Here is a 27,582-nt window from a genome sequence, read left to right on the forward strand (position 1 = left end):
ATTAAAAACAAGCTCTGAAAATTAAAAATCTAAAAATTATGATCAAAATTAAATTTCCGAAATCGTTTTAAAAACTATTTCATCTTATTCCTTGTCGGTTCCTGATTCCAAAAACATATAGATATGATATGTTTGGATTAAAAACACGCTCAGAAAGTTAAAACGAAGAGAGGTACAGTAAAGCGTGCTATGAAGCACAGCGCAATCGCTACCGCGCCAAACAGGCTCGTCACTTTCACTGCCCTTTGCACTAGCGGCGGACTACGTTCAGTTTCATTCTGTGAGTTCCACAGCTTGACTAAATGTAGTAATTTCGCCTTACGCGACTTGTTAGTACTTACGGGGACACGACTGCCAGATAGCCAGATCGACACTGCGCTTTCGACAGCGCTTCCTCGTGCAGACACTGGAAACACGCTGTGCAGATTAACCTGTAGGAAATCTCCTTTGGTATCTTCTTTATCTATTTTTCTGGAGCTACGAAACCGAACAATGTGAAATCATGAGTCGTCTTCTCCGAATCGGCGAACTGCAGCTCGGTGATAACTGTATCTATACCACAATCCTTCACGCGATCTGACCTAACCTTGACCCCTGACCTGGTCTACATACCACACACGACACAAACCAGTCAGCTGTTTTTACCCCCCCAAAACCCCCCACCTCCCGTTTTCCTTAGTTACACACTTTAACTACATACGTGCCGACAAAATGTTGATCATTGCTTCAATATTTTGAAGCTGTTGCTTGGATAATAACCAGGTAAAATTAGTATTTCGGTGTTTAGTCAAATGTTAAAGTTTCTATCACACACATATACACACACACACGCACAGACAGACAAAGTTTAGCATCGCATAGGCTACACTTACGTGAGCCAAAAATCGGCGGAAATCCGCCGTTCGGTGGACAATTCCCATGCCTGAACATGCAGTCATGTTCCTTTCTGCTTTCATTAAAGATGATTCATAATTGAGCCCGAAGTGGGCTTCGGGAAGTCTTTTTGCCAAAAACTCAGTGTTAAAGCTCGGTGTGGCCAACTTTGCAAAGTATACTTTGAGTAGTTGACTTCGCCCAGTTAAGGACAGGCTGTAAGCTGATTTATAATAGGAAGCACACACCATTCAGCAGTACATACCACTGTTGATCATCATGTCGACTTCGCCCAGTTAAGGACAGGCTGTAAGCTGATTTATAATAGGAAGCACACACCATTCAGCAGTACATACCACTGTTGATCATCATGTCGACTTCGCCCAGTTAAGGACAGGCTGTAAGCTGATTTATAATAGGAAGCACACACCATTCAGCAGTACATACCACTGTTGATCATCATGTCGACTTCGCCCAGTTAAAGACAGGCTGTAAGCTGATTTATGATAGGAAGCACACACCATTCAGCAGTACATACCACTGTTGATCATCATGTCGACTTCGCCCAGTTAAAGACAGGCTGTAAGCTGATTTATAATAGGAAGCACACACCATTCAGCAGTACATACCACTGTTGATCATCATGTCGACTTCGCCCAGTTAAAGACAGGCTTTAAAGGTGGTCGTCTACATTTTTGCTTTTTGAGTCACTTGAGAAAAAGTGACTCTATGTAATCGGTCAGTGTTAGTCTGTCCGGCCGGCCGGCCGGCCGGCCGTAGACACCACCTTAACGTTGGACTTTTCTCGGAAACTATCAAAGCGATCGGGCTCATATTTTGTTTAGTCGTGACCTCCAATGACCTCTACACTTTAACGATGGTTTTGTTGACCTTTGACCTTTTTCAAGGTCACAGGTCAGCGTCAAAGGAAAAATTAGACATTTTATATCTTTGACAAACTTTTCTCGGAAACTATCAAAGCGATCGGGCTCATATTTTGTTTAGTCGTGACCTCCAATGACCTCTACACTTTAACGATGGTTTCGTTGACCTTTGACCTTTTTCAAGGTCACAGGTCAGCGTCAAAGGAAAAATTAGACATTTTATATCTTTGACAAAGTTCATCGGATGTGATTGAAACTTTGTAGGATTATTCTTTACATCAAAGTATTTACATCTGTAGCCTTTTACGAACGTTATCAGAAAAACAAGGGAGATAACTAGCCTTTTCTGTTCGGCAACACACAACTTAACGTTGGGCTTTTCTCGGAAACTATAAAAGTGACCGGGCTCAAATTTTATGTGAACGTGACTCATTGTGTTGTGAATAGCAATTTCTTCCTGTCCATCTGATGCCTCATATAATATTCAGAACTGCGAAAGTGACTCGATCGAGCGTTTGCTCTTCTTGTTTTCAATAATCTTATGGTTAGATTTCGCTGAAAAGTTATGTCAGATGATGAATGAACCATGGGGAAAAAAATTATAGAAAAAAAAATATATGTAAAAAACGATTTTATTTTTGGGTAGCGTGACTCACGCTTCCAATATTTTGTTTTCTGTTTGCTGAGAACATGTGCTTTGCCTAAAAATACTGACCAATCAAATTCATGTCACTATGCTTATAGCCACGCCCAAACAAGTGCAGCAACAGTTTGACACTGGAGCGATGTCCACGCTTTTCTTTTAAACGCACGAAATGCACGGGATTTGAGAGGAGTTTAGCGCTTGGCATTTTCCAAATAAGGATATCCTACTATGAGTACTACGCTGGAATACTACAATGAATTTTCAAACGGCTACACTGGCTTCGTCTTTCCTGATCGAAAGGGGGTGTATTGTTGATATTTGTAGATAATAGACTCTGCATTTTAATGGTCAAATGGCAATTTCGGTATGAAAATGTAGAAAAGGACCTTTAAGCTGATTTATAATAGGAAGCACACACCATTCAGCAGTACATACCACTGTTGATCATCATGTCGACTTCGCCCAGTTAAAGACAGGCTGTAAGCTGATTTATAATAGGAAGCACACACCATTCAGCAGTACATACCACTGTTGATCATCATGTCGAAGAAGCCGGGGTGGTCCTGGTTGTACTTGCAGTAAACGTCATCTTTCTTGAGCGTGCGCTCTATTTGATCCTCTAGGTACCACCCCCGGTCCCTCAGTCGCTGCTCATGGGCCTCTTGGTCCAGCGGCATCACAAGCACATAGCGCGGCTCAAAGTACGTGTTCTTCAGCGTCAACACTCCCTGTAAAACGCAGTTAAGGTATTTTTATGGTGTATGAGTGTTTAGGTGTACCGTACTTTCCGGGTGACAAGGCGCTTCGTTATACAAGAGCACCCCCTTCTTTTTAAAAAAAATTGTAATCCAGTCACCCATTGGACGCAGGGGGCCGATAGGGCGCACCAAAATGACCCAGTTTTTGCCATGAGAGGTGGTTCCCCTGTCATATCTGAGAGAGGAAACACTTCCTGCACCGGGGTCAGTGACCGGTCAGTGACCGACTTTTAACTGAGTGAAAATATGTGTGCTCTGTGTGTGCGGCCAGATCAAAGGCATTGTGATAGCTGGGTGGCCTTGTTTATAGACACACCTTCTTCCCAGGGGTCAATGACCCAGTTTTTGCCATGAGAGGTGGTTCCCCTGTCATATCTGAGAGAGGAAACACTTCCTGCACCGGGGTCAGTGACCGGTCAGTGACCGAGTTTAACAGAGTGGAAATCTGTGTGTGCGGCCAGATCAAAGGCAGGGCAGTACCTAGTAGCTGAAACATGCATTATCACAAGTTGTTTGACTGGTACTCAAGCGGTCTCTTTGATTTTTTTCGTATTTCATACACGGATTAGGCGCTTCGTTATACAAGACGCAGGGGTCGAACTCGAGGAAAAAAGTCGCGCCTTATGACCCGGAAAGTACGGTAATCAGCCACCTGCACTTATGGCAGAATATGACAAGAGGTATTTTTTATGCCACATAAAGTTGACCCGTGTCCGTCCCGGCACGACTCAAAGTAGGTATTTTTTAGCGTCAACACTCCCTGTCATGTAAAACGCTGTGAAGGAATGAATATTATACAGGTGGAGCATGTGTGTGAATTTCACAAGTAGTGTGGCTCGAAGTATGTGATGTGTTCTTTAGTGTTAAGGCTCCTTGTAAAATGCGATGAAGGCATGTGTGTGAATTCCACAAGTAGTGTGGTTCAAAGTAATGTGTTCTTTAGCGTCAGCACTCCCTGTAAGACGCAGTTAATGTATTATGCAGGTGATGCATGTGTGTGAATTTTACAAGTAAAGCCAAACTAATGGATGTAATTTGACTAATTTAAACAATTATTACAAAGCGCATGTCAGATAATACTACATGAATTTTACAAGTAATAACCAAACTAATGGATGTAATTTGACTAATTTAAACAATTACTACAAAGCGCATGTCAGATAATACTACAGAATCATGCAAAGTGGCCTCAGCTGACATTGCTTTAATTAAGAAGGCAAAGGCAGCGAGGGAGAACAGATGGGCACCGCCCACACAAAGCTCGCCATATAGAAGATGAGATTTCTAACATCTTGCTCCCCTACGACCATGCGAACCATGGTTTTGGGGACTACCTTTACCCTTGTTTTCTTTTTGTTTTTTAAAGTCCAAAATGTTGTGCCTCAGTAAGAGCTCACAACAGCACGTGAGAGCTATTTATATTCAGAATCGGTCGATTGAGCCAAGTAACAAAGCAATCGTCCCATGGTACTCGCTGCTGTGATTTTTTTTTTCTTCCCAGGGAGAATGTTCATACTTCACACGCAGTCATGTTCTTTTCTAGACTTGACAAGACGTACCTCCAGTTCCATGTGCACCACGCATGCCAGTCCCTCTCTGGCCACGCCCTCAATGGCTTCCATCTGTAGACCGTACCAGCTGTTGTTGTTTCTGTAGGTCTGGACGAACTGGCCCTGTTGATCACACATCCACACAGTACTTTGTTATCTTTTCCAGAATTCTCCACATCATTCAGGTTGCCAGAAAGTACAGTGGAACCTCCTTTAAACCTCCCCCCCCCCCCCCCCCCCCCCCCCCTCTCAACCTGTTTTTCTCAGCATTTTTTAAGGTCTTAAAAGGGAGTTTGACTGTGTGACCCTGTTTTCTCAGACTTTCTGTTCATAACTTCTGTAAATTCACCCCATTTGAAGAGCTCCCTCCTTTAAAAGACCTGGTTTTCTCAGAATTTGTTTAAATCCACTATATATAATTTTTTGTTATGGTTCTTATTTGTAATCGTGCAATCCTGATAGACTGACTGACTGACTATTCAAGATAAATGTTCTCTGAGGACCAACTGGGACATGGATTGATAATATGCTGAAGACAGTTTTACAAACGCTGAGTATATTGATACGTACATTGCATGTTAAACAAAATGTGTACATGCATGCGCATGTGTCCATAAAAATGTCATACCATTTTGATGTCCATCTCAAACTTCTCTGAGGTAACGAAGAAGTAATTCTTTCCGTTTACTTCGTCAGCCTTAGGGGTTCGTGATGTGTGGGACACCCTGCAGCCAATACATGTACAATGTTTGATCACTTTCAGTTTACACAGAAGCACAATTATGCTGTGAATAATGTAGGTCTTGGAAACCTGCATGACTAAAACATTGCTTCCTCACTGGAGGACACGTGAAGTTCTGCTACCTTGTGAGAATTAAATGCATATTGTTGTCAACTAGAACACTATTTTGGGACAGTTCTCTCTGTGTGTGTCTCTCTCTGTCTCTGTCTCTCTCTCTATAGAGAGAGAAATGCACATTATTGTCAACTAGAACACTATTTTGGGACAGTTCTCTCTCTCCCTCTCTCTGTCCCTGACTCTCTCTCTCTCTCCCTCTCTCTGTCCCTGATTCTCTCTCTCCCTCTCTCTGTCCCTGACTCTCTTTTTTTCTCTCTCTCTCTCTCTCTCTCTCTCTCTCTCCTCCCTCCCTCCCTCCCTCCCTCCCTCCCTCCCTCCCCTCCCTCCCTCCCTCCCTCCCTCCCCTCCCTCCCTCCCTCCCTCCCTCCCCTCCCTCCCTCCCTCCCTCCAGACTCACCCATATCCAAAGTAATCTGAGAACTCGTCGACCAGCTTTATGGCAAGGTCCCTCTTGCCCGACCCCTGGGGCCCCACCAGCACCAGCATGGGGTACGGGGTCTCCACATTGGGCAGGGTGCTGGACACACAAACACATCTTTGATTCTTCTTTTCGGACCCCAGTTGCATGCAGGCTGCTTCAACCCTCAGTTTATTTCCTTTCTTATTCTTTTTTTCTCTTTTTATATTTAGTCAAGTTTTGACTAAATATTTTAACATCGAGGGGGAATCGAAACGAGGGTCGTGGTGTATGTGCGTGTGTGTGTGCGTGTGTGTGTGTGTCTGTGTGTGTAGAGCGATTCAGACTAAACTACTGGACCAATCTTTATGAAATTTGACATGAGAGTTCCTGGGTATGAAATCCCCGAACGTTTTTTTTCATTTTTTTGATAAATGTCTTTGATGACGTCATATCCGGCTTTTCGTGAAAGTTGAGGCGGCACTGTCACGCCCTCATTTTTCAACCAAATTGGTTGAAATTTTGGTCAAGTAATCTTCGACGAAGCCCGGACTTCGGTATTGCATTTCAGCTTGGTGGCTTAAAAATTAATTAATGACTTTGGTCATTAAAAATCTGAAAATTGTAAAAAAAATATTTTTTTTATAAAACGATCCAAATTTACGTTTATCTTATTCTCCATCATTTGCTGATTCCAAAAACATATAAATATGTTATATTCGGATTAAAAACAAGCTCTGAAAATTAAATATATAAAAATTATTATCAAAATTAAATTGTCCAAATCAATTTAAAAACACTTTCATCTTATTCCTTGTCGGTTCCTGATTCCAAAAACATATAGATATGATATGTTTGAATTAAAAACACGCTCAGAAAGTTAAAACAAAGAGAGGTACAGAAAAGCGTGCTATCCTTCTTAGCGCAACTACTACCCCGCTCTTCTTGTCAATTTCACTGCCTTTGCCATGAGCGGTGGACTGACGATGCTACGAGTATACGGTCTTGCTGCGTTGCATTGCGTTCAGTTTCATTCTGTGAGTTCGACAGCTACTTGACTAAATATTGTATTTTCGCCTTACGCGACTTGTTTCTTTATCTTTTTTTGTTGTTGGTATAAGGCATCCTTCTTCATTGGTCTTTTTTTTCTCTCAATCATATCAAATAATCAAATAATTATTCTTTATCTCAGTTCAAAATCAAACATCTTTGTATTTTTCTCAACATTATAATGTCTGACAGTGAACAAATTACGGAAACAACTCTGTCCGATTTGTATGTGCTGTGAAAGAGTTGTTTCTCTTGGAAACATTGAGGCATGCTTTCCCTGTGACGTTTATATAGGCCCTGTCCACGTTTGGAGACGCGCTGCTTGCGTTAGTGATAGGCCTATAATGTTACGTCAGAAAGTTTGCCTCAATGTTTTCAAGACAACAACTCTTTCACAGCACATACACATCTGACAGTTATTTCCACAGTTATTTCCACAAAATTCAAGGTAAAACTGCAGTGCTGTACATGTTGATTTATGACATCAAAGAGATGTACTGAATAAAATGTGAGACATGAACCAAGATTATAAAGGCTTAAAATGATTCTCTTGGTTCTTTTTAAAAGCGAAAACTAACAAAGTAAATTGGACATACATAAGAATCAAACATGTACAGTACTCCCCGGTTAACGTCACTACCGTTTAAGGTCACACCTCTGATAACATCAATCAGGGTGTTGGTCCCGACCTAAAGCCTTCTTTGTATGACTAAGAAAACCTCGCTTAGCGTGACCTCGGATACGGGAACACCTCTTTTTAGGTGACCCCCGTTCTGGTCTCTAAACTGCAGAAGACCACCGCTTAAGATCAAGCGAAACTGAAACGGAAAAAAATCGCCCAATTTTGCGGCCTTGACAGAGTGTTTTTTTCTCTCCATACTCGTCAAAAGAGAAGTGACGCACAAATGTAAACGTCATCAGATTATTTGGCCCGATTATTTAACCCCAAAGAGAAGGATGAGGAAATCTTTCGCAAATAAAACTTGGAGAATAGTTCCCGCCAAAAAAGTCGCTGAACCAATCAAATTGCCAACGGAAACCACTTTGACAGAGTGAGACCCGTGGATGATGACAGATGTAACTGCAGTGTGCCCGCTCCCCTTCTGCAGAGGCATGAGGCTAGAAGTTAGAACTGACCTCATGTTGTAATGCATGTCATAAGCGATATTTGAGTAGTGCCAATTTTAGGCCAAAATAAAAGACATTGTTGAAGATTTGAGATATTTGGAAGCTCTCTCTTTCTCTCTCTCTCTCTCTCTCTCTCTTTCTCTCATGGTCTCTGTTTCTGTCTGTCTGTCTGTCTGTCACTCTCAGTCTCCGATCCCTCCGACCCCTCTCCTCTCTCTCTTTCTCTCTATCTTTGCCCCTCTGGCCATCTCTCTCTCTTCTATCATGTCTTTCTCTCTCTCAGCCTCCAATCTCTCTCTCTCTCTCTCTCTCTCTCCCTCTCTCTCCCTCTCTTCCTTTCAATCCCCCCCCCCCTACTCTCTCTCTCTCGATCTCCCTCTTTTTAACTCTATGTCTCTCTCTCCGTCTCCTCTCTTTATCTCCGTCTGTCATGATCAGTTTGTCTGTGTCTCTCCTCTCTTTCTATGTCTGTCTGTCTTACCTCACCTCCTCTCTCTCTCTCTCTCTCTCTCTCTCTCTCTCTCTCTCTCTCTCTCTCTCTCCCTCTCTCTCCCTCTCTCTCTCTCTCTCTTTCTCTGATGCAGCTGATGGTCTCTGTGTCAGTGTCAGTATGTATGTCAGTGTGTGTCTCTCTCTGGATCTGCCCATTATCACGTCATTGACTTTCAATTGGCGGGAAGTCTTTTATGGGGCCTCAAACTAAACTCTGATCTCCTCGGATAAGATCAATTTTTTCTACTGAAATTGATCTTATCCGAGGATCGGTTAACGTGTCCCTCGGATAAGATCACGATTTTTTTTGGTGCCAAGGGGGGTCACCTTATCCGAGGAGTACTGTACAATAAAATACACATAAAATATCAAGGGTGAATTAACAATAACATCACAGGCAACAACAACAACAATAAACAAGTCGCGTAAGGCGAAAATACAACATTTAGTCAAGTAGCTGTCGAACTCACAGAATGAAACTGAACGCAATGCAATGTTTCAGCAAGACCGTAGCATCGTCAGTCCACCGCTCATGGCGAAGGCAGTGAAATTGACAAGAAGAGCGGGGTAGTAGTAGCGCTTAGAAGGATAGCACGCTTTTCTGTACCTCTCTTCGTTTTAACTTTCTGAGCGTGTTTTGAATCCAAACATATCATATTTATATGTTTTTGGAATCAGGAACCGACAAGGAATAAGATGAAAATGTTTTTAAATTGATTTCGAAAAAAAAATTTTGATAATAATTTTTATATATTTAATTTTCAGAGCCTGTTTTTAATCCAAATATAACATATGTATATGTTTTTGGAATCAGCAAATGATGGAGAATAAGATGAACGTAAATTTGGATAGTTTTATAAAAAAAATTTTTTTTTTACAATTTTCAGATTTTTAATGACCAAAGTCATTGATTAAATTTTAAGCCACCAAGCTGAAATGCAATACCGAAGTCCGGGCTTCGTCGAACATTACTTGACCAAAATTTCAACCAATTTGGTTAAAAAATGAGGGCGTGACAGTGCCGCCTCAACTTTCACGAAAAGCCGGATATGACGTCATCAAAGACATTTATCAAAAAAATGAAAAAAAACGTATGGGGATATCAAACCCAGGAACTCTCATGTCAAATTTCATAAAGATCGGTCCAGTAGTTTGGTCTGAATCGCTCTACACGCACGCACACACACACACACACACATACACCACGACCCTCGTCTCGATTCCCCCCTCGATGTTAAAACATTTAGTCATAACTTGACTAAATGTAAAAAAGAGAAAACAAACTCCCAAAACAGTGAAAAAACTTTAGTCATAAAACGGCTGTTAACAAAACAGAGTCAAAGAAAAATGTAGGTGTACCTGTCCCAAACACGACTAGGCTGTAGAAAGTTGTACACGACATGCATGATGTGATCTCTGGCAGCGATGACCTCCAATGATGGGTCGAACATATTCTTGGCTGCTATCTGCAAGATGGAAAATGTTCATAAAAAGATATCAAGAAAAAAAAGAAAACACACACACACACACACACTTATATACGTATGCAGACACAGGCAGCACACACACACACACAAAATTAAATTTCAAATGCTCAGCTACAAACCAGCCCCTCTTCCCCCAAACACACCACCTCCAACCACCAAATTCCTTCTTCCAACCACTCCCCCTCCTCCCCCAAACACAGCACCTCCAACCACCAAACTCCTTCTTCCAACCACTCCCCCTCCTCCCCCAAACACACCACCTCCAACCACCAAACTCCTTCTTCCAACCACTCCCCCTCCTCCCCCAAACACACCACCTCCAACCACCAAACTCCTTCTTCCAACCACTCCCCCTCCTCCCCCAAACACACCACCTCCAACCACCAAACTCCTTCTTCCAACCACTCCCCCTCTTCCCTCAAACACAGCACCTCCAATCACCAAACTCCTTCTTCCAACCACTCCCCCTCTTCCCCCAAACACACCACCTCCAACCACCAAACTCCTTCTTCCAACCACTCCCCCTCCACCCCCAAACACACCACCTCCAACCACCAAACTCCTTCTTCCAACCACTCCCCCTCCTCCCCCAAACACACCACCTCCAACCACCAAACTCCTTCTTCCAACCACTCCCCCTCCTCCCCCAAACACAGCACCTCCAACCACCAAACTCCTTCTTCCAACCACTCCCCCTCCTCCCCCAAACACACCACCTCCAACCACCAAACTCCTTCTTCCAACCTCTTCCCCCAAACACACCACCTTCAACCACCAAACTCCTTCTTCCAACCTCTTCCCCCAAACACACCACCTCCAACCACCAAACTCCTTCTTCCAACCACTCCTCCTCTTCCCCCCTCTCCCAACTCTAAATATCATTCTCTCCCTACACCCACCCTCTTTTCCCTCTCCTCTCCCAACACCCAACCCCTCTGCTCCCTCCCCCCATGAGCTCTCTCCCGCCCATCACACACACACCAACCAAAACTCTCTCTCTCCCCCTCCCCCCCCCCCCCCCATCACACACTCCTGCAAATACAAGAAACTCTATACTTAAGTCTGCCACCTCAACCTTGTACCTGTCCAGTTCGGTGAGACTGGGGATACGGAACAGAATGGCCAGGCGGCAGTCCGCCCCCCACCCCCGCCCTCATTTCCCACTCACACACACAACTCACCTTCTCCTCCACCTTAACCTTGTGCCTGTCCAGCTCAGTGAGACTGGGGATACGGAACAGGATGGCCAGGCGGCAGTCCGGCATCTCTTGGATTGGATTACGCAGCAGATTGAGCTCACGCAGCATGCGCAGTTTCTCGATTTCGCTGATCTCTGACGCATCAATCACCTTTTGATGCAACAAATGTGTTCAGTTGTTATTAGTATTTAGCTAAAATGGAAACAGTTAAAAAAAAAGATTCTATTGCTACGGTTAATATTCAGGTTTCACAAATGCATTCACCTGCTATGCTTCTAAATTGTATTTGGTGGCATACAGTTTATGAGTGCAACAAAGCTCAGCAAGTACTTCAAGTTTAATCTTGATGAAGTTTTACCCACAGCAAACATAAGATTATGAAGACCCAATTTTGAATATAACAAAATAATTAAAGAGAGAGAGAGAAAGAGCAGAGAGAGAGAATTAAGAAGAGATCAAGTTTCATCTGACCTCATTGTCTTCAAGGTCGATTGACTCCAGAAGGTCATGACCTTCCAACCCTTGGAGGCTGCGAATGCGATTCCCGGCCAGGTTCAGAACCTTCAAGAAACAATATACAAATTTTAAACATACTGAAACAAATATGATACACGACACCGCATAGTTACACAATCAAATCGTTTATCTATGACATAAGGCATATGGCTTCACACACAATGTAATTAAATGCGTGGTAAAAGTGCTAACTTAGACCTGCAAAGAGTACGAACAACAGAAAGAAAAAAAAACCTAAAAAACTATGGTAAAAGAAATACAGCTTGAGAAATGGTGGTTATACCTGTAACTGGTGCAATGTGTCCAGGTTTTCAATTTTCTTGATCTTGTTGTGGCACTGCACAAAAATTAAATGCGCAGCTTCAGCAAGCAAACACACAGAAAACAAGAAGGGCAAAGCCCATACGACTCACATGCTTGACCTTGACCTTTACATGACCTTGACCTTATATAACTAAACCTAGCAATGACATCATACACTAAGAACTGCTTTACACATTTTTCCTACCAAAATACATGTGACCTTGACCCAAGGTCAAGGTCATCCAAGGTCATGCAACACAAAGCTGTTAATTCAAGACATAGGAAGTACAATGGTGCTTATTGGCTCTTTCTACCATGAGATATGGTCACTTTTAGTGGTTCACTACCTTATTTTGGTCACATTTCATAAGGGTCAAAGTGACCTTGACCTTGATCATATGTGACCAAATGTGTCTCATGATGAAAGCATAACATGTGCCCCAAATAATTTTTAAGTTTGAAACAGTTATCTTCCATAGTTCAGGGTCAAGGTCACTTCAAAATATGTATACAATCCAACTTTGAAGAGCTCCTGTGACCTTGACCTTGAAGCAAGGTAAACCAAACTGGTATCAAAAGATGGGGCTTACTTTGCCCTATATATCATATATAGGTGAGGTATTGAATCTCAAAAACGTCAGAGAAAATGGGAAAAATGTGAAAAATAGCTGTTTTTTAGACAACATTTATGGCCCCTGCGACCTTGACCTTGAAGCAAGGTCAAGATGCTATGTATGTTTTTTGGGGCCTTGTCATCATACACCATCTTGCCAAATTTGGTACTGATAGACTGAATAGTGTCCAAGAAATATCCAACGTTAAAGTTTTCCGGACGGACGTCTCGGGTGAGTACATAGACTCACTTTTGCTTCGCATGTGAGTCAAAAAGTCAGCTCTAGAACTCTGGTAGGTTAAGTACAAGTACCTTCCAAAACTTGTATGGACTTCAAATGTAGATAATAATAGTCATCTATGTCTCCTTTCTGCACTAATTTGTCTCATGGGATTCATAGCAATAATTGCATGTTTGATACATAGTCAAGTACTACTCATTATTACAACTAAGATTAAAAATACATGTAGTTTTAAAACTGAGAAGAATCAAACATATCACTTTTGAGCTCATAATTATAAATGATTTTAATATCTTTATAAATGTTTTGGGAGTTATATTTTTAACTCGATGGGGTGAGTTACCTATCTTAACTAAGGCCTTCTGAATCCATGAAAACCTTCATATTCTCAGGGCCAGACTCCAAACAGTAGAACAATCCATGAAAACCTTCATATTCTCAGGGCCAGACTCCAAACAGTAGAACAATCCATGAAAACCTTCATATTCTCAGGGCCAGACTCCAAACAGTAGAACAATCCATGAAAACCTTCATATTCTCAGGGCCAGACTCCAAACAGTAGAACAATCCATGAAAACCTTGTATTCTCAGGGCCAGACTCCACACAGTAGAACAAAGTACAGTAAAATGTATAATTTATGAAGAGGAATCAAAGAAGACAGCGTCACAAAAGGGAGTATGACAGCCTGGGTCTTTAAATGAGGGTGCCACTTAATATTAAGCCTGATATTAATTGTGCGAAGTTGATTTTGCGAAGTCGATTTTGTGGAGTCTAGCACAAAGCTTTGGCACTTAGTTTTTGGTAAAAAAAAATTCAACTTTGGGCTGAATAGACGATTTTCAGACATAACTCCGTCGGGTTTGTATGGGTTGTGGAAGAGTTACCTTTTCTTGCAAATTGGCCGACAAACAGTGAAGGGACCAATCACTAGTGACAGGTGCGCCAATAACATGGGGAGGTCACTCTCCCACAATCCATACAAACCCGACGGAGTAATTTTCGGAACTCATCTATTAAGGAAGGCCTTGAATGACACTGACCAGGTTGAGGTCCCTGAGGGGCAGCTTGTCGAGCCCCTGGATGGTCTCGATGTTGTTGTGCGCCAGGCTGAGCACGTGCAGACGTCGACACTTCTCCAGGCCTTTGATCTCGCTGATCAGGTTGTCTGCGTTGTGTCAAGGGTCATTTTCAGTTTCAGTCTTGTCAAATGTGTTTGCATATGAACTGTGATAAGATCAACCCCTACCCCTACTCCCCACCCTGAGTGATACAAGCAAAGTTCAAAGTTCTTTGAAAAAGTAAAATCTTCTAATGATGAATGCTTTCCTAAACATGACACAGAAAGTCACTACTTTTGTAGCTAAACTTTTTTAGCATGGATTTCTTTTTCTCAGTCATCATACTCAACCAAAATATTTCAATAAATTTCATCTGATCTTTGCAGTACATAATTATGTTATAATAACACTTTTATACCAGCTAGTGTACTGCTTTTGTCTGCACATTTTACACACTTTCTTTCCACTTCATCAAAATCATCGTCAAAGGATACTGTCGAGGACCAGTTTCTTGAGAGCATGATGCGGAGACAGGTCCCCCATGTCGGACAGCTGGTTGTACGACAGATCCACTGACTGAAGGTTCAGCGGGGGGGTGAAATCCAGCATCTTGCTAATGTTGTTGTGGGAGGCATCCAGCGACAGGAGGTGGGGCAGTTTTCCCAATGGGGTCAGATCTGAAAGAGGATGTTTAGATAATGCTCAAAATCAACTAAATTGTTTACAACTGTGCAGAGCCCATGAAGAGAGAAAATGTCAGTTGTACGCCATCACGGCAAAGCCATTAGGGGCATGTTACACGGGAAAACCCGGCTTTGTATGAAAATAAAAAATAAAAATGCGGGGGGGGGGGGGGGGGGGGGGATGTAGACAGCTGGCTGCCGGCTGCTAGAGGAGACTTGAAATGGGCTAGGGACCGGGTTGGGTCGTCTTGGGTCAGTGCTGAAATGGTTACTTTATTGGCTGTTGGCCGAACGGACACCCGGGCTTCATATTTTTGCATGCATGTCATTGTGTTTCCAAGGCCTGAGGCTTTCGCTGTGACCCTGGGATCTTTATCGTGCGCATGCGTGCACACGGGGGTGTTCGGACACCGAGGAGAGTCTGCACAAAGTTGACTCTGGGACACACATCCCGCGCCGAACTTGGGGGTTGAACCCACGCTGATAGTAACAACCGGTTTTAAAGCCAGCGCCTCTACAGACTGGGCAAACTCCCCCCCCCCCCCCCCCAATTGGTTGGGGTCAAGAAGTTCCATGGAGGGCAGGGGGTATGGAGTAACACATAGTGTTTTGCTCAGAACATTCCCACCCAAGCAGAGCCGCGCTAGGGGTACGCATTACCATGAAGCTGGCAGTCAGTGCTACCAAATGTTGTCTTTGTCTACCACTCGGTGGTGACTTAATGTGGGTCTATGTAAACAGATGCCAGCGCAAGCAATCTGATGCAGAGTCAGGAGGCGGTTTGGTACAAGAGAACCTTAGAGAGGCCACAGCCTCGGCCGTCTAAAGGATCCGTGTGTCTGGAGGCACATTTGGTTTCTGAGGTTCAAGCGGAGCTGTTGCCTCTGCTCCCAAGTTCCCAGCCCATGAAGAAAACAATATACCTGTATTTGAAGTAGAAATGCTGTAGTGAAATATATTTGCAATACACACTTAAAACAAATCCTTAAAAGGCATAGTCCTCACCTTATTTAGTATGAACATAACATTTACCTTTTAATGCATGGAACCAAAAAGATGCTTATACATTTGTGTTCTACAGTAAACGTGCGTCTTTGGGATGTTATTGTGCTTGTCCCTTCTTTATAGATTGCTTGGAAAATGCCTAATCTATAAACAAAAACATTGGTTTTTGCTCTGAGTTAAACTTCTGGTTTCTTGCTACTGTGTGAAATTGGAAATTAAATCAAGTGTTAATAATTATGTACAACCTGTTATGGCGTTGTATGGAATTTCAACCTTCTGCAGGTGTACATACTCTCCCAGTACAGATATGTCCACCAAGCTGAAACCCTGAAAAAACAGAAGCAGAAAATCTTAAAGTATGTATATCGTGACTCATTAGTACTGTGAACATTCTGTTTCCTAATTATACAAAGCAAGTAATGCGGCACTCTATGACTGGCAGACCAAAACAGGAATGCTGAAGGCATGTGCTATAAAAGAATAGTTGCGAACACATTCAAAAGACTGCTTGGTGCTGAGAGGCTAGCACTGTGGAGCAAAGTCTGAAGTGCTTGGAGCAAAGTTGTTGTTGTGAGAGTTCTGCAAGGGCTTTAAAGCTTGTCCCAAACAGCTCTGTCACAAAATCAGCTTGACATGATGTAAAAAAATAAATCCAATAATAATCCAACAATGTGCGGTAAGTGCCCCAAATATGTAGAGGTTACATGCCGAGTCTCAGTGATCATCAAAAATAATGGTCGAAGTTTGCGGATCATGAAAAATGCGAGCTTCAGCGAGCTTTTTCATGATCGCGAACGGAAGAAAGGAGGAATAAAGAGGTTACATACCTTGTCTCAGTGATTATTAAAATTTTTGTTTGTTTATTTGTTGCTTAACGTCCAGCCGACTACGTAGAGCCATATCAGGACGAGGAAGGGGGGGATGAAGGGGGCCACTTGTCAAGCGATTCCTGTTTACAAATGCACTAACCCATTATTTGTGTCCCAGCAGGCTTTAGTAAAACTAAATTAATACCTACTGGAAGATTACCAGTTTCCAGTATGTTAAAATAGGCTTAACCTATCTACTGCTGGACTTACATCAGAACACTAACAGATTAAACTATACATGAATCGCGAGACAAGCGACAAGAGAAGAGATTTTTGGAAAAAATACAGGTGAATGAGCAAGAAGGCAGAAAAAAGAAAAGAATTCATGAAGAAAAAGAGAGCATGACATGAAAGAGGAACCAAAAATCTACCTAACAGCAAACTAGAAAGCTCCTGCGGTTCCAAAAACAGTAGGGGCCTTTAATTTCATAACCGCAGTGCCCCACTGCGGGAGATTATTAAAAATAATGGTCGAAGTTTGCAGATCATGAAAAATGCGAGCTTCAGCGAGCTTTTTCATGATCGCGAACTGAGACCATTATTTTTAATAATCACTGAGACAAGGTATGTAACCTCTTTATTCCTCCTTTCTTCAGTTATGCAAAGAAAAGACCACCACAAGGCTGATTCCTTAGCGCGGTGTGGTGGTTTGAGTGCCTCGATGACCCGGAGAGCTATGCCAGCGGGAGTGTAAACTCCTGGTAAGGCCACCCAAGCTGGACAGGTCAAAGGGTAGAGGTCAGATTAATTCAGCCACCTCTCCCCGAGGCTAATGGGGTATGAGAAGGATCACTCAGACAAAAAACCAAGGATGGGGGACGTTCTGCAGCCATGGACGGCAAGTCTCCTACGACAAGGAAAAGTCGGAGAAAAAAACCACTGCTGAAGACGGATGCGCTGGGCCAAAGTACGCGTAACGACAGTGCAACGCATTTCACTCCCATGATGGACAACGACGATTCAAAGAAAAGAGGAGTTTTTGTGCGAAAGTTTGATCGAATCCTATTCACTCAACCAGTCTACTTGCGCAGGCAATATTGAATAATGCGCGGTTGTATAGTTCAGGGAAAATCAATCAATTCTGCAAACACTTCTTGTCAGTTTCCCTGTTTTTGACTAAAATCAAGTACACAGTTATGTTGTTATTCTGCTGTGGCGGTAAAGCCAGATAGTGTGTGTTCTGTAGCGGGAGAGCCCCACTAGCTCAGAGTTGCAGGTACTCAGTGACCCCACCTTCCTTCTAGTCACCCCCACCTTTCCTGTAGATACCCCCATCCCCTCCCTTACAGCCAGCCCACAGCGATCACAGAAGATTAGTACCGAGTCTTTGAGAGACTATAAAAGAGGCCGGCTCTGCGAGTCTCGTCAGTCAGCGCTGAATAAGTGCTTGCTCTCTTTCCCTCGTCTTTTTCTCTCTCTTTCTTACACGCTGCACAAGTGTGTACTCTGTCTCTGTTTCGTAGTTCGTTTTGTTTCTCAGCGTTGAATAAATGCTGTGTGTTTTGCTTGTTTGTTGTTTCTCAGCGTTGAATAAATGCTGTGTGTTTTGCTTGTTTGTTGTCTTTCAGCGTTGAACAAATGCTGTGTGTCTTGCTTGTTTGTTGTCTCTCAGCGTTGAACAAATGCTGTGTGTTTTGCTTGTTTGTTGTCTCTCAGCGTTGAACAAATGCTGTGTGTCTTGCTTGTTTGTTGTCTCTCAGCGTTGAACAAATGCTGTGCGTTTTGCTTGTTTGTTGTCTCTCAGCGTTGAACAAATGCTGTGTGTTTTGCTTGATCGTTGTCTCTCAGCGTTGAACAAATGCTGTGTGTTTTGCTTGTTTGTTGTCTCTCAGCGTTGAACAAATGCTGTGTGTCTTGCTTGTTTGTTGTCTCTCAGCGTTGAACAAATGCTGTGTGTTTTGCTTGTTTGTTGTCTCTCAGCGTTGAACAAATGCTGTGTGTCTTGCTTGTTTGTTGTCTCTCAGCGTTGAACAAATGCTGTGTGTCTTGCTTGTTTGTTGTCTCTCAGCGTTGAACAAATGCTGTGTGTCTTGCTTGTTTGTTGTCTCTCAGCGTTGAACAAATGCTGTGTGTCTTGCTTGTTTGTTGTCTCTCAGCGTTGAACAAATGCTGTGTGTGTTGCTTGTTTGTTGTCTCTCAGCGTTGAACAAATGCTGTGTGTCTTGCTTGTTTGTTGTCTCTCAGCGTTGAACAAATGCTGTGTGTCTTGCTTGTTTGTTGTCTCTCAGCGTTGAACAAATGCTGTGTGTCTTGCTTGTTTGTTGTCTCTCAGCGTTGAACAAATGCTGTGTGTGTTGCTTGATCGTTGTCTCTCAGCGTTGAACAAATGCTGTGCGTTTTGCTTGATCGTTGTCTCTCAGCGTTGAACAAATGCTGTGTGTTTTGCTTGATCGTTGTCTCTCAGCGTTGAACAAATGCTGTGTGTTTTGCTTGATCGTTGTCTCTCAGCGTTGAACAAATGCTGTGTGTTTTGCTTGATCGTTGTCTCTCAGCGTTGCATTTAAATGCTGAACGTTTGCATGTTCGTTCCGTCTTTCAGTGTTGAGTATACGTATTGTTGCCGTGTCTGTCTTGTGTGTGAAACAGAGCCAGCAGGAACGAGATAGGCATACATAAGAAACGAGCCGTAGGTGCTAGTTACTACTGAATCGGAGTTGGGGGTAAACGCTAGGTAAGATTGATTGAAGGATTGTTTGGTGCTTTGTTTGATGGGTTTGTTTACTTGCTTTTCATGTAATATAGTGTAAAATAAAACCTTGTAACTGTTTCCTATGAGTTATGGTGAACATCACTGTACGTACGAGAGGTGAGCGTGAACATGCGCGTGTCGGTGAACGAACGTAAGTGTGTGAGCTTGCTTTCGTGTCATGTATTGTAACTTCTGCCTCTCCTTGACTGTTGTGCTGTAAACATGTGTTGTTAAAACTGTACTGTACGTGGCAAACTCTAACATCCAAAACACACATCACAATATTTATGTAACGCACAGTCTAGATTACTAAGAAACACACAGGGTTTCCTCTGAATACCGAGGTCGGCTAGTATTGTAGGCACATGTATTGAACACAACGCGAGGCATAGACTAGACTGATTGTGCAGCTACATTACATAGGGCTAGAGTAAAGGTAAGATAACCATAGTTGCTCTCCTCGGCAATCTTCAGCCTCCCCCTGAGAACAATTAATGAGGATACGGACCCTCTCTAGGGCTCCGGTTACAAATTGATGCCGTGAACCAGGATTTTTTGTGTTTCTGTTTCAAAATCATCCCGTGACAGTAGGATTTTGTTAGTGTCTAGGTTACAAAAGAGGTGTTTTGCGATTGTTAGAGTTTTGCAGAAGCGTTTTCATACGCACAGTCGTGTTTTGTGTGTTCTTGTGACTTGGCAAGATGGGTGCTGTTTTAGGCTTTCTTCGGCTTTTGGTGCCAAGTTGGTTGACGCAGAACAGTAGAGTTCCAAAACGGGTGAAAAGAAGTTCGAAACGTAGGAGCAATGTTTCTTACTCTTCCAGCAGTAGTGATGAAGTAAGCTCGTCCAGCAGCTGCAATAGTCGCTGTTCGCGAAAAAGGTCAAATGTGAGTCAGAGGGCAAATAACAGGTCTTCTTTTAACAACACATTTCTGAACAACAGTTCGTTTCGCAGCCGGAAAGAAAGGTTCCCAGAAGTGTTCGCAGGCACAAAAATTGATTTGAAAGATTGGCTCTGCCACTTTGAAACTTGCTCTAGATGGAACGGCTGGGACTACACCGAGAAGGGGGTGAACCTTGCTATGTCGCTCAGGGGAAACGCACAGCAGGTGTTGCAAGAACTTGGCTTTGATGAGTTGGAGGACTATGACGCAATAAAAACAGCCCTGGGGCGAAGATTTGATCCCGCCGAGAAGGAAAACCTCCGGCGTGTAGAATTCAGGTCTAGATTCAAAAAGAAAGAGGAGAGTGTGACTGAGTATGGGTTCGCTCTAAATCGAATTGCGTCCAGCGCATACCCGAGAATGCCCCATGAGGCAAGGGAAACAATTGTAATTGACCAATTTGTCGGCGGTCTCCCTTCAAAAGACCCGAGAAGGCACGTACAATTTAACCACCCCTCCTCGATACATGAAGCTATTGCATTAGCCAGCGAGTTCGAATCCTTCGATAACAGGTTTGATGGGAGAAAACCAGAAAACCAAGAAAACGTTCCTGTCAGAAACATCGCTGAACAAAGTACGGAGAATAGTAGTGAGCCGCTCGCTATTGTCTTGAAAGCTTTCACAACCATGAGCGAACAGGTAGCTGCGACCCTGGAAAAATTTGCAAAATCTGGGAAAGAGGGACACAGAGCTAGAAACATGGATTCAGTTACTTGTTACAGGTGTGGTTTCAGGGGCCACTACTCTAGAGACTGCCCGAAACAGGGACCCAGAGACTATGGGCAAGGCACTAACGTAGACAGGTCAGGGGGTCAGGGAAACTAGCCGGGGCTGGGTCTACGGCATCGCTTCCAGACTCAGCCCGAGCGCAAACACAGGGAGATGAAGGACCGATTAGGGGTATTGTCCGAGCGCGAACACAGGGAGATAAAGGACCGAGGGGTATTGTCCGAGCAACAGGTGTCGAATCATTTATTCCTACAAGGGAGGGAGGACCGCGTTTGTGTGTTCTGTCAAAGACCGGATGTTTATTGGTACCGGTTAGATTAGAGAGAGAGAGTACGGCTATTGACTTCTTGGCAGATAGTGGTTCTGCTGCCACCGTCATTAGCACTTCAGTCTTTGAGAGAGCAGGAAGAGGGACACAGTCTACGCTGAAAACAAGTAAGCTTAATCTTTGTACTGCTAGTGGTCAGAGTTTGGACATTTTGGGTGAAGTTACGCTATCTTTGGGGATAGGTGATGCGATTTTTTCGCACAATGTCGTTGTTGGGGACATCGGGAATTGTGAAGGCATTCTAGGGACAGATTTCATGCAGAAACATTCGTGTTTGTTGGATTTGTCACAGGGCTCCTTGAAGATAGGGGACCAGACGGTTATGTTGAAAAGAGAAGTGACCGACACGTGTGCGAGGGTGCAGGTGTGTGACACAGTCATTGTGCCACCTAGGTCTGAGGCGTTTGTCAGAGGTTTCCTTGTTCGGTCCAGGTTTAAAGATAAAGCTGATGGATTAGTTGAAGGCCTAGACAGTTTCAAGGAAGAGACAAATCTCGAAGTTCCCAGGTACTTAGTACGAGTATGTAAGGATGAGATTTTTGTTCCTGTCACCAACCTCTCAAACAAGGAAATAACAGTTAAAGCAAATGCTGTCATTGCCACAGTAGAAACTGCCGTCTCTTTGAATTCATTGTCGAAAGATGGTGAAGTAAAAGAAAAGAACGTTTCTGACAGGTTACCCGGTCACCTTGAAAGTTTGCTTACTAATGTCTCTTCAGAAGTCAGCGAGGGCATGAGGACGGAACTGAGAGATACTTTGATTGAGTTTCAAGATGTTTTCATGAGTCCAGATGGTCAGCTTGGTAGAACTACAAAAGTGCGTCATACGATTGATACTGGAGAAAATAGGCCTGTAAAGTTGCCCCCTAGACGTCTGCCTATAGCACAGAAAGAGATGGTTGACAGAGAGTTAGAGAAGATGTTGAAAGAAGATGTCATAGAGCCTAGTGACAGTCCGTGGGCAGCCAATGTTGTTTTGGCTAGAAAGAAAGATGGGTCTGTCAGGTTCTGTGTCGATTACAGGAAACTGAATGAACTAACAAGGAAAGACGCTTATCCGCTACCGCACATCGGAGATTCGCTCGACGCTTTGTCTGGGTCGCGTTGGTTTTCAACTTTAGACTTAGCCCAAGGTTTCTTCCAGGTAGAGATGGATGCAAGAGATAAACAAAAGACTGCGTTTGCAACGCACAAGGGCCTCTATCAGTTCAAGGTTATGCCGTTCGGGCTCTGCAATAGTCCTGCGACATTTGAAAGGCTAATGGAGTTAGTTCTTAGTGGTATTCTGTTTGAAAGGTGTCTAGTCTACATTGATGACGTCATTTGTCTAGGAAAGACAGACGACGGGGCACTAGAAAATCTCAGAATGGTACTGCGGAAATTCAGAGATGCAAATCTCAAGCTGAAACCCTCAAAATGTTCGTTGTTCCAAGATGAATGTACCTTTTTGGGACATACTGTGAAACGTGACGGGACGACTTGCGAGAAATCGAAAGTTGAGGCAGTAGCGAGTTGGCCTGTGCCAACTTGTGTGACAGAAGTTCGTTCGTTCTTAGGAACTACTTCGTACTACAGAAAGTACATTTCTGGCTTTGCTGAAATAGCAAGCCCATTGACAAATTTGACAAAGAAGAATCAGAAGTTCGTGTGGTGTGAGAAGTGTCAGAAAGCTTTTGAAAGATTGAAGCAAGCATTAGTTTCTGCCCCCGTGTTGGCGTACCCTACTAGGGAAGGCAAATTTGTGCTCGACACTGATGCTAGTGCGACCGCGATCGGCGCGGTTCTGTCACAGATTCAAGATGGAGAAGAGAAAGTCATTGCTTACGCAAGTTCTGCTTTGAGCAAAACTAGACAAAACTACTGTACAACATACAGAGAACTGTTAGCTGTGGTGATATTCGTGAAACATTTTTCTCACTATCTTTGGGGAAGGCCGTTTTTGGTTCGCACAGACCATAGTTCACTGAAGTGGTTAAAGAACTTTAAACAGCCCGAGGGGATTGTGGCTAGGTGGATAGCTTCGTTAGACACCTATGATTTCCAGATAGAGCACAGGAAAGGTGTTGCGCATGGGAATGCTGACGGATTGTCGAGAATTCCGCGGAAGCGTTGTCAGAGAGAAGAGTGCAGTCAGTGTAATCAGAAACCAGTGAGGGTAGTAACTCGTAGTGATGCGAGGGACCGGAACTTAGCTGACAGGGGTTTAGCCGGCGTTACGCAAAGAAACTTTGGCTCGCCGCAAGGCGAGGAAGTTCCGTTGGTTGACCCTGAGGTCGTAAGTGAAGACGAAACTACTCAGTGGGGGAGGGATGTACTGGTCAGGGCAGATAAGGCGGAAGAGGAAACCCCGAAGTCTGTTCAGTCTTCTACATTTTGTCCTGGTGGGCAGGGAGACGGATGTGGTAGATCTCTAGTGATAGGGAAGGAACGAGTTGGCATTCAGACAGGTATTGACCCCGAGAGGTCGGGCAGTGACTCTGATAGTGTTCCTCGGTTACCAAGGTCTTGGCCCTGTAGGAGTAATTGGTTTTCTGTATGGTCTCATGAGGAGATGGTTATGCTCCAACAGGGGGATCAAGTGACAAGCATTCTGTTAGCTCTGAAGAAGAGAGAAGACAAGCCTCCAAAGAACGAAGTTTCACAATACAGCTCGGCTATCAGAACGCTCATAGCTCATTGGGAAAACCTGAGGGTAGTGGATGGGTTGTTGTACGTTGTGTCAGAGGATAAACTTACAAAGCAAGAGACATTTCTGTTGGTTGCTCCAGCTGGAGTTAGACAGAAAGTGTTGACGATGTCGCATGACGATAGGACCGCTGGTCACCTTGGTCGTGACAGAACACTAGCAAGCGTGAAGCGTCACGTGTACTGGCCAGGTATGGCAGAGGATGTTGCTAGGTGGTGTAGACAATGTGACATGTGTGCACGAAGAAAACCAGGTCCAGGTAGAGCCAAGCTTCCTATGCGACATGTGAACGTGGGGATGCCTTTAGAAAGGATAGCTATTGACATTATGTGTCCCTTACCTATGTCTCATGATGGGTACGAGTACATTATGGTGGTAGAGGATTACTACACCAAGTACGCAGAAGCATACTGTTTGGTCGATCACACCGCCCGGTCCGTAGGAGACAAACTTCTCACAGAGTTCATCTGCAGATTTGGGGTACCTTTGACAATCCATACGGATCAAGGGAGGGAGTTTGAGTCTCATTTGTTCCAGCACTTGTGCACAGCGCTAGGGGCAGATAAAACTCGAACCACTCCTTATCATCCACAAAGCGATGGGATGGTCGAAAGACAAAACCGTACTATACAGCAGATGCTGTCAGCTTACGTAAATGAGCAGAGGGACGACTGGAGCGACCACTTGGATTTGATTATGCTAGCATACAGGGCGACTGTTCATCAGTCAACACAGTGTACACCAAATCTGGTTATGTTCGGTAGAGAAATCAATCTCCCCTTAACTGTAGAGCTGGGTACGTTCCCTGTGAGTGACGCGCCTCTGTGTCCAGTCGAGTATGTGGAGTGGGTAAAGAACACCTTAGAAAAGGTATTCTGTTTTGTACGGGAACAGTCAGAAGTTAGCGTACAGAAACAGAAACACTATCATGACCAGAACTGTAAACTCAGGGAGGTAGAACCAGGAGATTGGGTCTGGAGATGGTACCCGCCAAAAGCTAAACAAAAACTTGGTCTGGGGTGGACGGGGCCCTACAAAGTTGTGAAAAGGGTTGGTGAAAGTGCTGTTAAAATTGAGGGACTTGGGAAGACGCTAGTAATTCATATTAACGACACTAAACCTTATGAAGGGAGGAATTTGCCAGAGAGTGGGAGTGACAAGCCAGAAAGCAGTGAAGACGAGAGTGAGGATGAGAGTGAGAATGAGAGTGAATGGAGTGGGGAGAGTGACGGGGAACGGCCTATCATCAACACTAGGGCGGGAAGGACAGTCAGACCCCCTAACCGTTATTCACCCTCATAACCACCTTCGTGATCATTGTCATCGTCACCATCCTCATACATTTTTTTGCAGTGGCAGAACTCATAATTTCAGAGGCCGAGCTGGACTGCAGTGACCTCCGCAAGAAGTTTCAGTGCGGCGAGTGCGAGATATGGCTGACCACTGGGTGTCGACTGCGGCGGCACCAGAGGCGACATCACCAGGGTGGCACCAGGCCGAAAGGTGTGGTCGCTACCCTGCCAGCGGCTCAACCCGGAGAGAAGGACGAGGCCCCAACCACACCCCAAGAGGAAAGCCCACCTGTGTCCCGGACCCCAAGCCCCGATGTCAGCCTACCCACTTCCCCGTGCGTGGTTGAAGACGACGTCCTGACCTGCGCCGACTTTTCGCTGGAGGAACTCCTCGACGAGTTCGATGTGTCACCACCAGAGCCGTCTCCAGCGAAGGGAAGCCAGGAATTGTATGGTAAATTTAATTATGCACGTTAGAAGGGTGCAGTCGAAGGCTCTTTTGACGGCCCCACCTCTTCGCGTTACAACTCAAGTTTCGGTTGTGAGTCATGATGTTCAGGAATAATTATATGGTATACGCAATGAGATTTTGTACATTTTTTCAATTGTGTCACGTTTTGGAGACACTTATGCCATTAAAACCTAAGCGGGGTTGTCATGAACTGCTGATGTTTTAAAGAGCTGTTTTTGTATTTGTGTGAAATTAACATGATTTAAATTTTTTGAATGATCGTTTACTCGGTAGGCTGAATTTGACTGATTCAGCTAATGAACAATGTTACTAGTATTAGCCTTCAACTGGGCTAAATAATGTCTTGCACATAAAGCTCGCGAGTGTATCGTAACCCATGTGTATTGTTGCGATTTTTCCCCATTTTCATCACATATTATTTCTGGAGATCAGTAAAGTCTGAGTAGTAGTCGGTTAAAAGTCCAAAGTTAAGCCCTCAGTGCCATTGGCCCGTAAAGCTACCTATTTACGATTTAGGCGCAGAAACCCCTACAATTCATGAACGGGAATTATAGTTGACACATATATTTTGGGTAATGAACTCGTATCCAACTCATGACGTGGTGATATAGTAAGAGGCCTTTACTGTAAAGCCGTGAGCGAGAGTTTTTTGTGAGTATTAAGCTTGTGCATACAAGAGCGCACATTGACTTGAAAGAGAAATCCTATATTATCAACTAAACGGGTTGATGGGGATAAAGGTTGCATTTTTGTATGGTAGTGTTGACATTGTGTTACTTTTTCTCTGTGGAGAAAATTGACTGATCAAGATTGGATTTTTGCTGTAGTTGTGTTTGGGTTGTTTTCCCATGAATATGCAGCATTGTCTGATTGCCAAAATATTGTCTAATAAAAACGGGTTCGATTGTTGATGATGTTGCTGTGTTTAAACATGTATTATTTTGATTTTGTGGATGCATTTATTGATGTCTAGTCATTCGTTTTTGACTAATGTGAGGGCACATTATGTCTAAGGAGGGGGGAGTGTAGCGGGAGAGCCCCACTAGCTCAGAGTTGCAGGTACTCAGTGACCCCACCTTCCTTCTAGTCACCCCCACCTTTCCTGTAGATACCCCCATCCCCTCCCTTACAGCCAGCCCACAGCGATCACAGAAGATTAGTACCGAGTCTTTGAGAGACTATAAAAGAGGCCGGCTCTGCGAGTCTCGTCAGTCAGCGCTGAATAAGTGCTTGCTCTCTTTCCCTCGTCTTTTTCTCTCTCTTTCTTACACGCTGCACAAGTGTGTACTCTGTCTCTGTTTCGTAGTTCGTTTTGTTTCTCAGCGTTGAATAAATGCTGTGTGTTTTGCTTGTTTGTTGTTTCTCAGCGTTGAATAAATGCTGTGTGTTTTGCTTGTTTGTTGTCTTTCAGCGTTGAACAAATGCTGTGTGTCTTGCTTGTTTGTTGTCTCTCAGCGTTGAACAAATGCTGTGTGTTTTGCTTGTTTGTTGTCTCTCAGCGTTGAACAAATGCTGTGTGTCTTGCTTGTTTGTTGTCTCTCAGCGTTGAACAAATGCTGTGCGTTTTGCTTGTTTGTTGTCTCTCAGCGTTGAACAAATGCTGTGTGTTTTGCTTGATCGTTGTCTCTCAGCGTTGAACAAATGCTGTGTGTTTTGCTTGTTTGTTGTCTCTCAGCGTTGAACAAATGCTGTGTGTCTTGCTTGTTTGTTGTCTCTCAGCGTTGAACAAATGCTGTGTGTTTTGCTTGTTTGTTGTCTCTCAGCGTTGAACAAATGCTGTGTGTCTTGCTTGTTTGTTGTCTCTCAGCGTTGAACAAATGCTGTGTGTCT

General features: G+C 43.8%; 1 protein-coding gene across 1 annotated transcript in view; it reads right to left on the reverse strand.

The window, feature by feature from the left end:
• The window catches only part of LOC138965191 (leucine-rich repeat and guanylate kinase domain-containing protein-like), a 40,026-nt gene that overhangs the window by 6,094 nt on the left and 6,350 nt on the right, over nt 1-27,582 (reverse strand). Inside the window, exons 3-13 of the mRNA XM_070337310.1 lie at nt 15,989-16,070; nt 14,550-14,732; nt 14,038-14,162; nt 12,123-12,176; nt 11,795-11,884; nt 11,306-11,473; nt 9,997-10,103; nt 5,968-6,087; nt 5,340-5,436; nt 4,721-4,834; nt 2,930-3,131 (exon numbers count right to left, since the gene is read on the reverse strand). Of these exons, the coding sequence (XP_070193411.1) occupies nt 2,930-3,131; nt 4,721-4,834; nt 5,340-5,436; nt 5,968-6,087; nt 9,997-10,103; nt 11,306-11,473; nt 11,795-11,884; nt 12,123-12,176; nt 14,038-14,162; nt 14,550-14,732; nt 15,989-16,070 (1,342 nt within the window). The remainder of the gene's footprint in view (nt 1-2,929; nt 3,132-4,720; nt 4,835-5,339; nt 5,437-5,967; nt 6,088-9,996; nt 10,104-11,305; nt 11,474-11,794; nt 11,885-12,122; nt 12,177-14,037; nt 14,163-14,549; nt 14,733-15,988; nt 16,071-27,582) is intronic.

The sequence above is a fragment of the Littorina saxatilis genome, linkage group LG4 (assembly GCF_037325665.1).
Source record: "Littorina saxatilis isolate snail1 linkage group LG4, US_GU_Lsax_2.0, whole genome shotgun sequence".
NCBI classification, from domain to species: Eukaryota; Metazoa; Mollusca; class Gastropoda; order Littorinimorpha; family Littorinidae; genus Littorina; species Littorina saxatilis.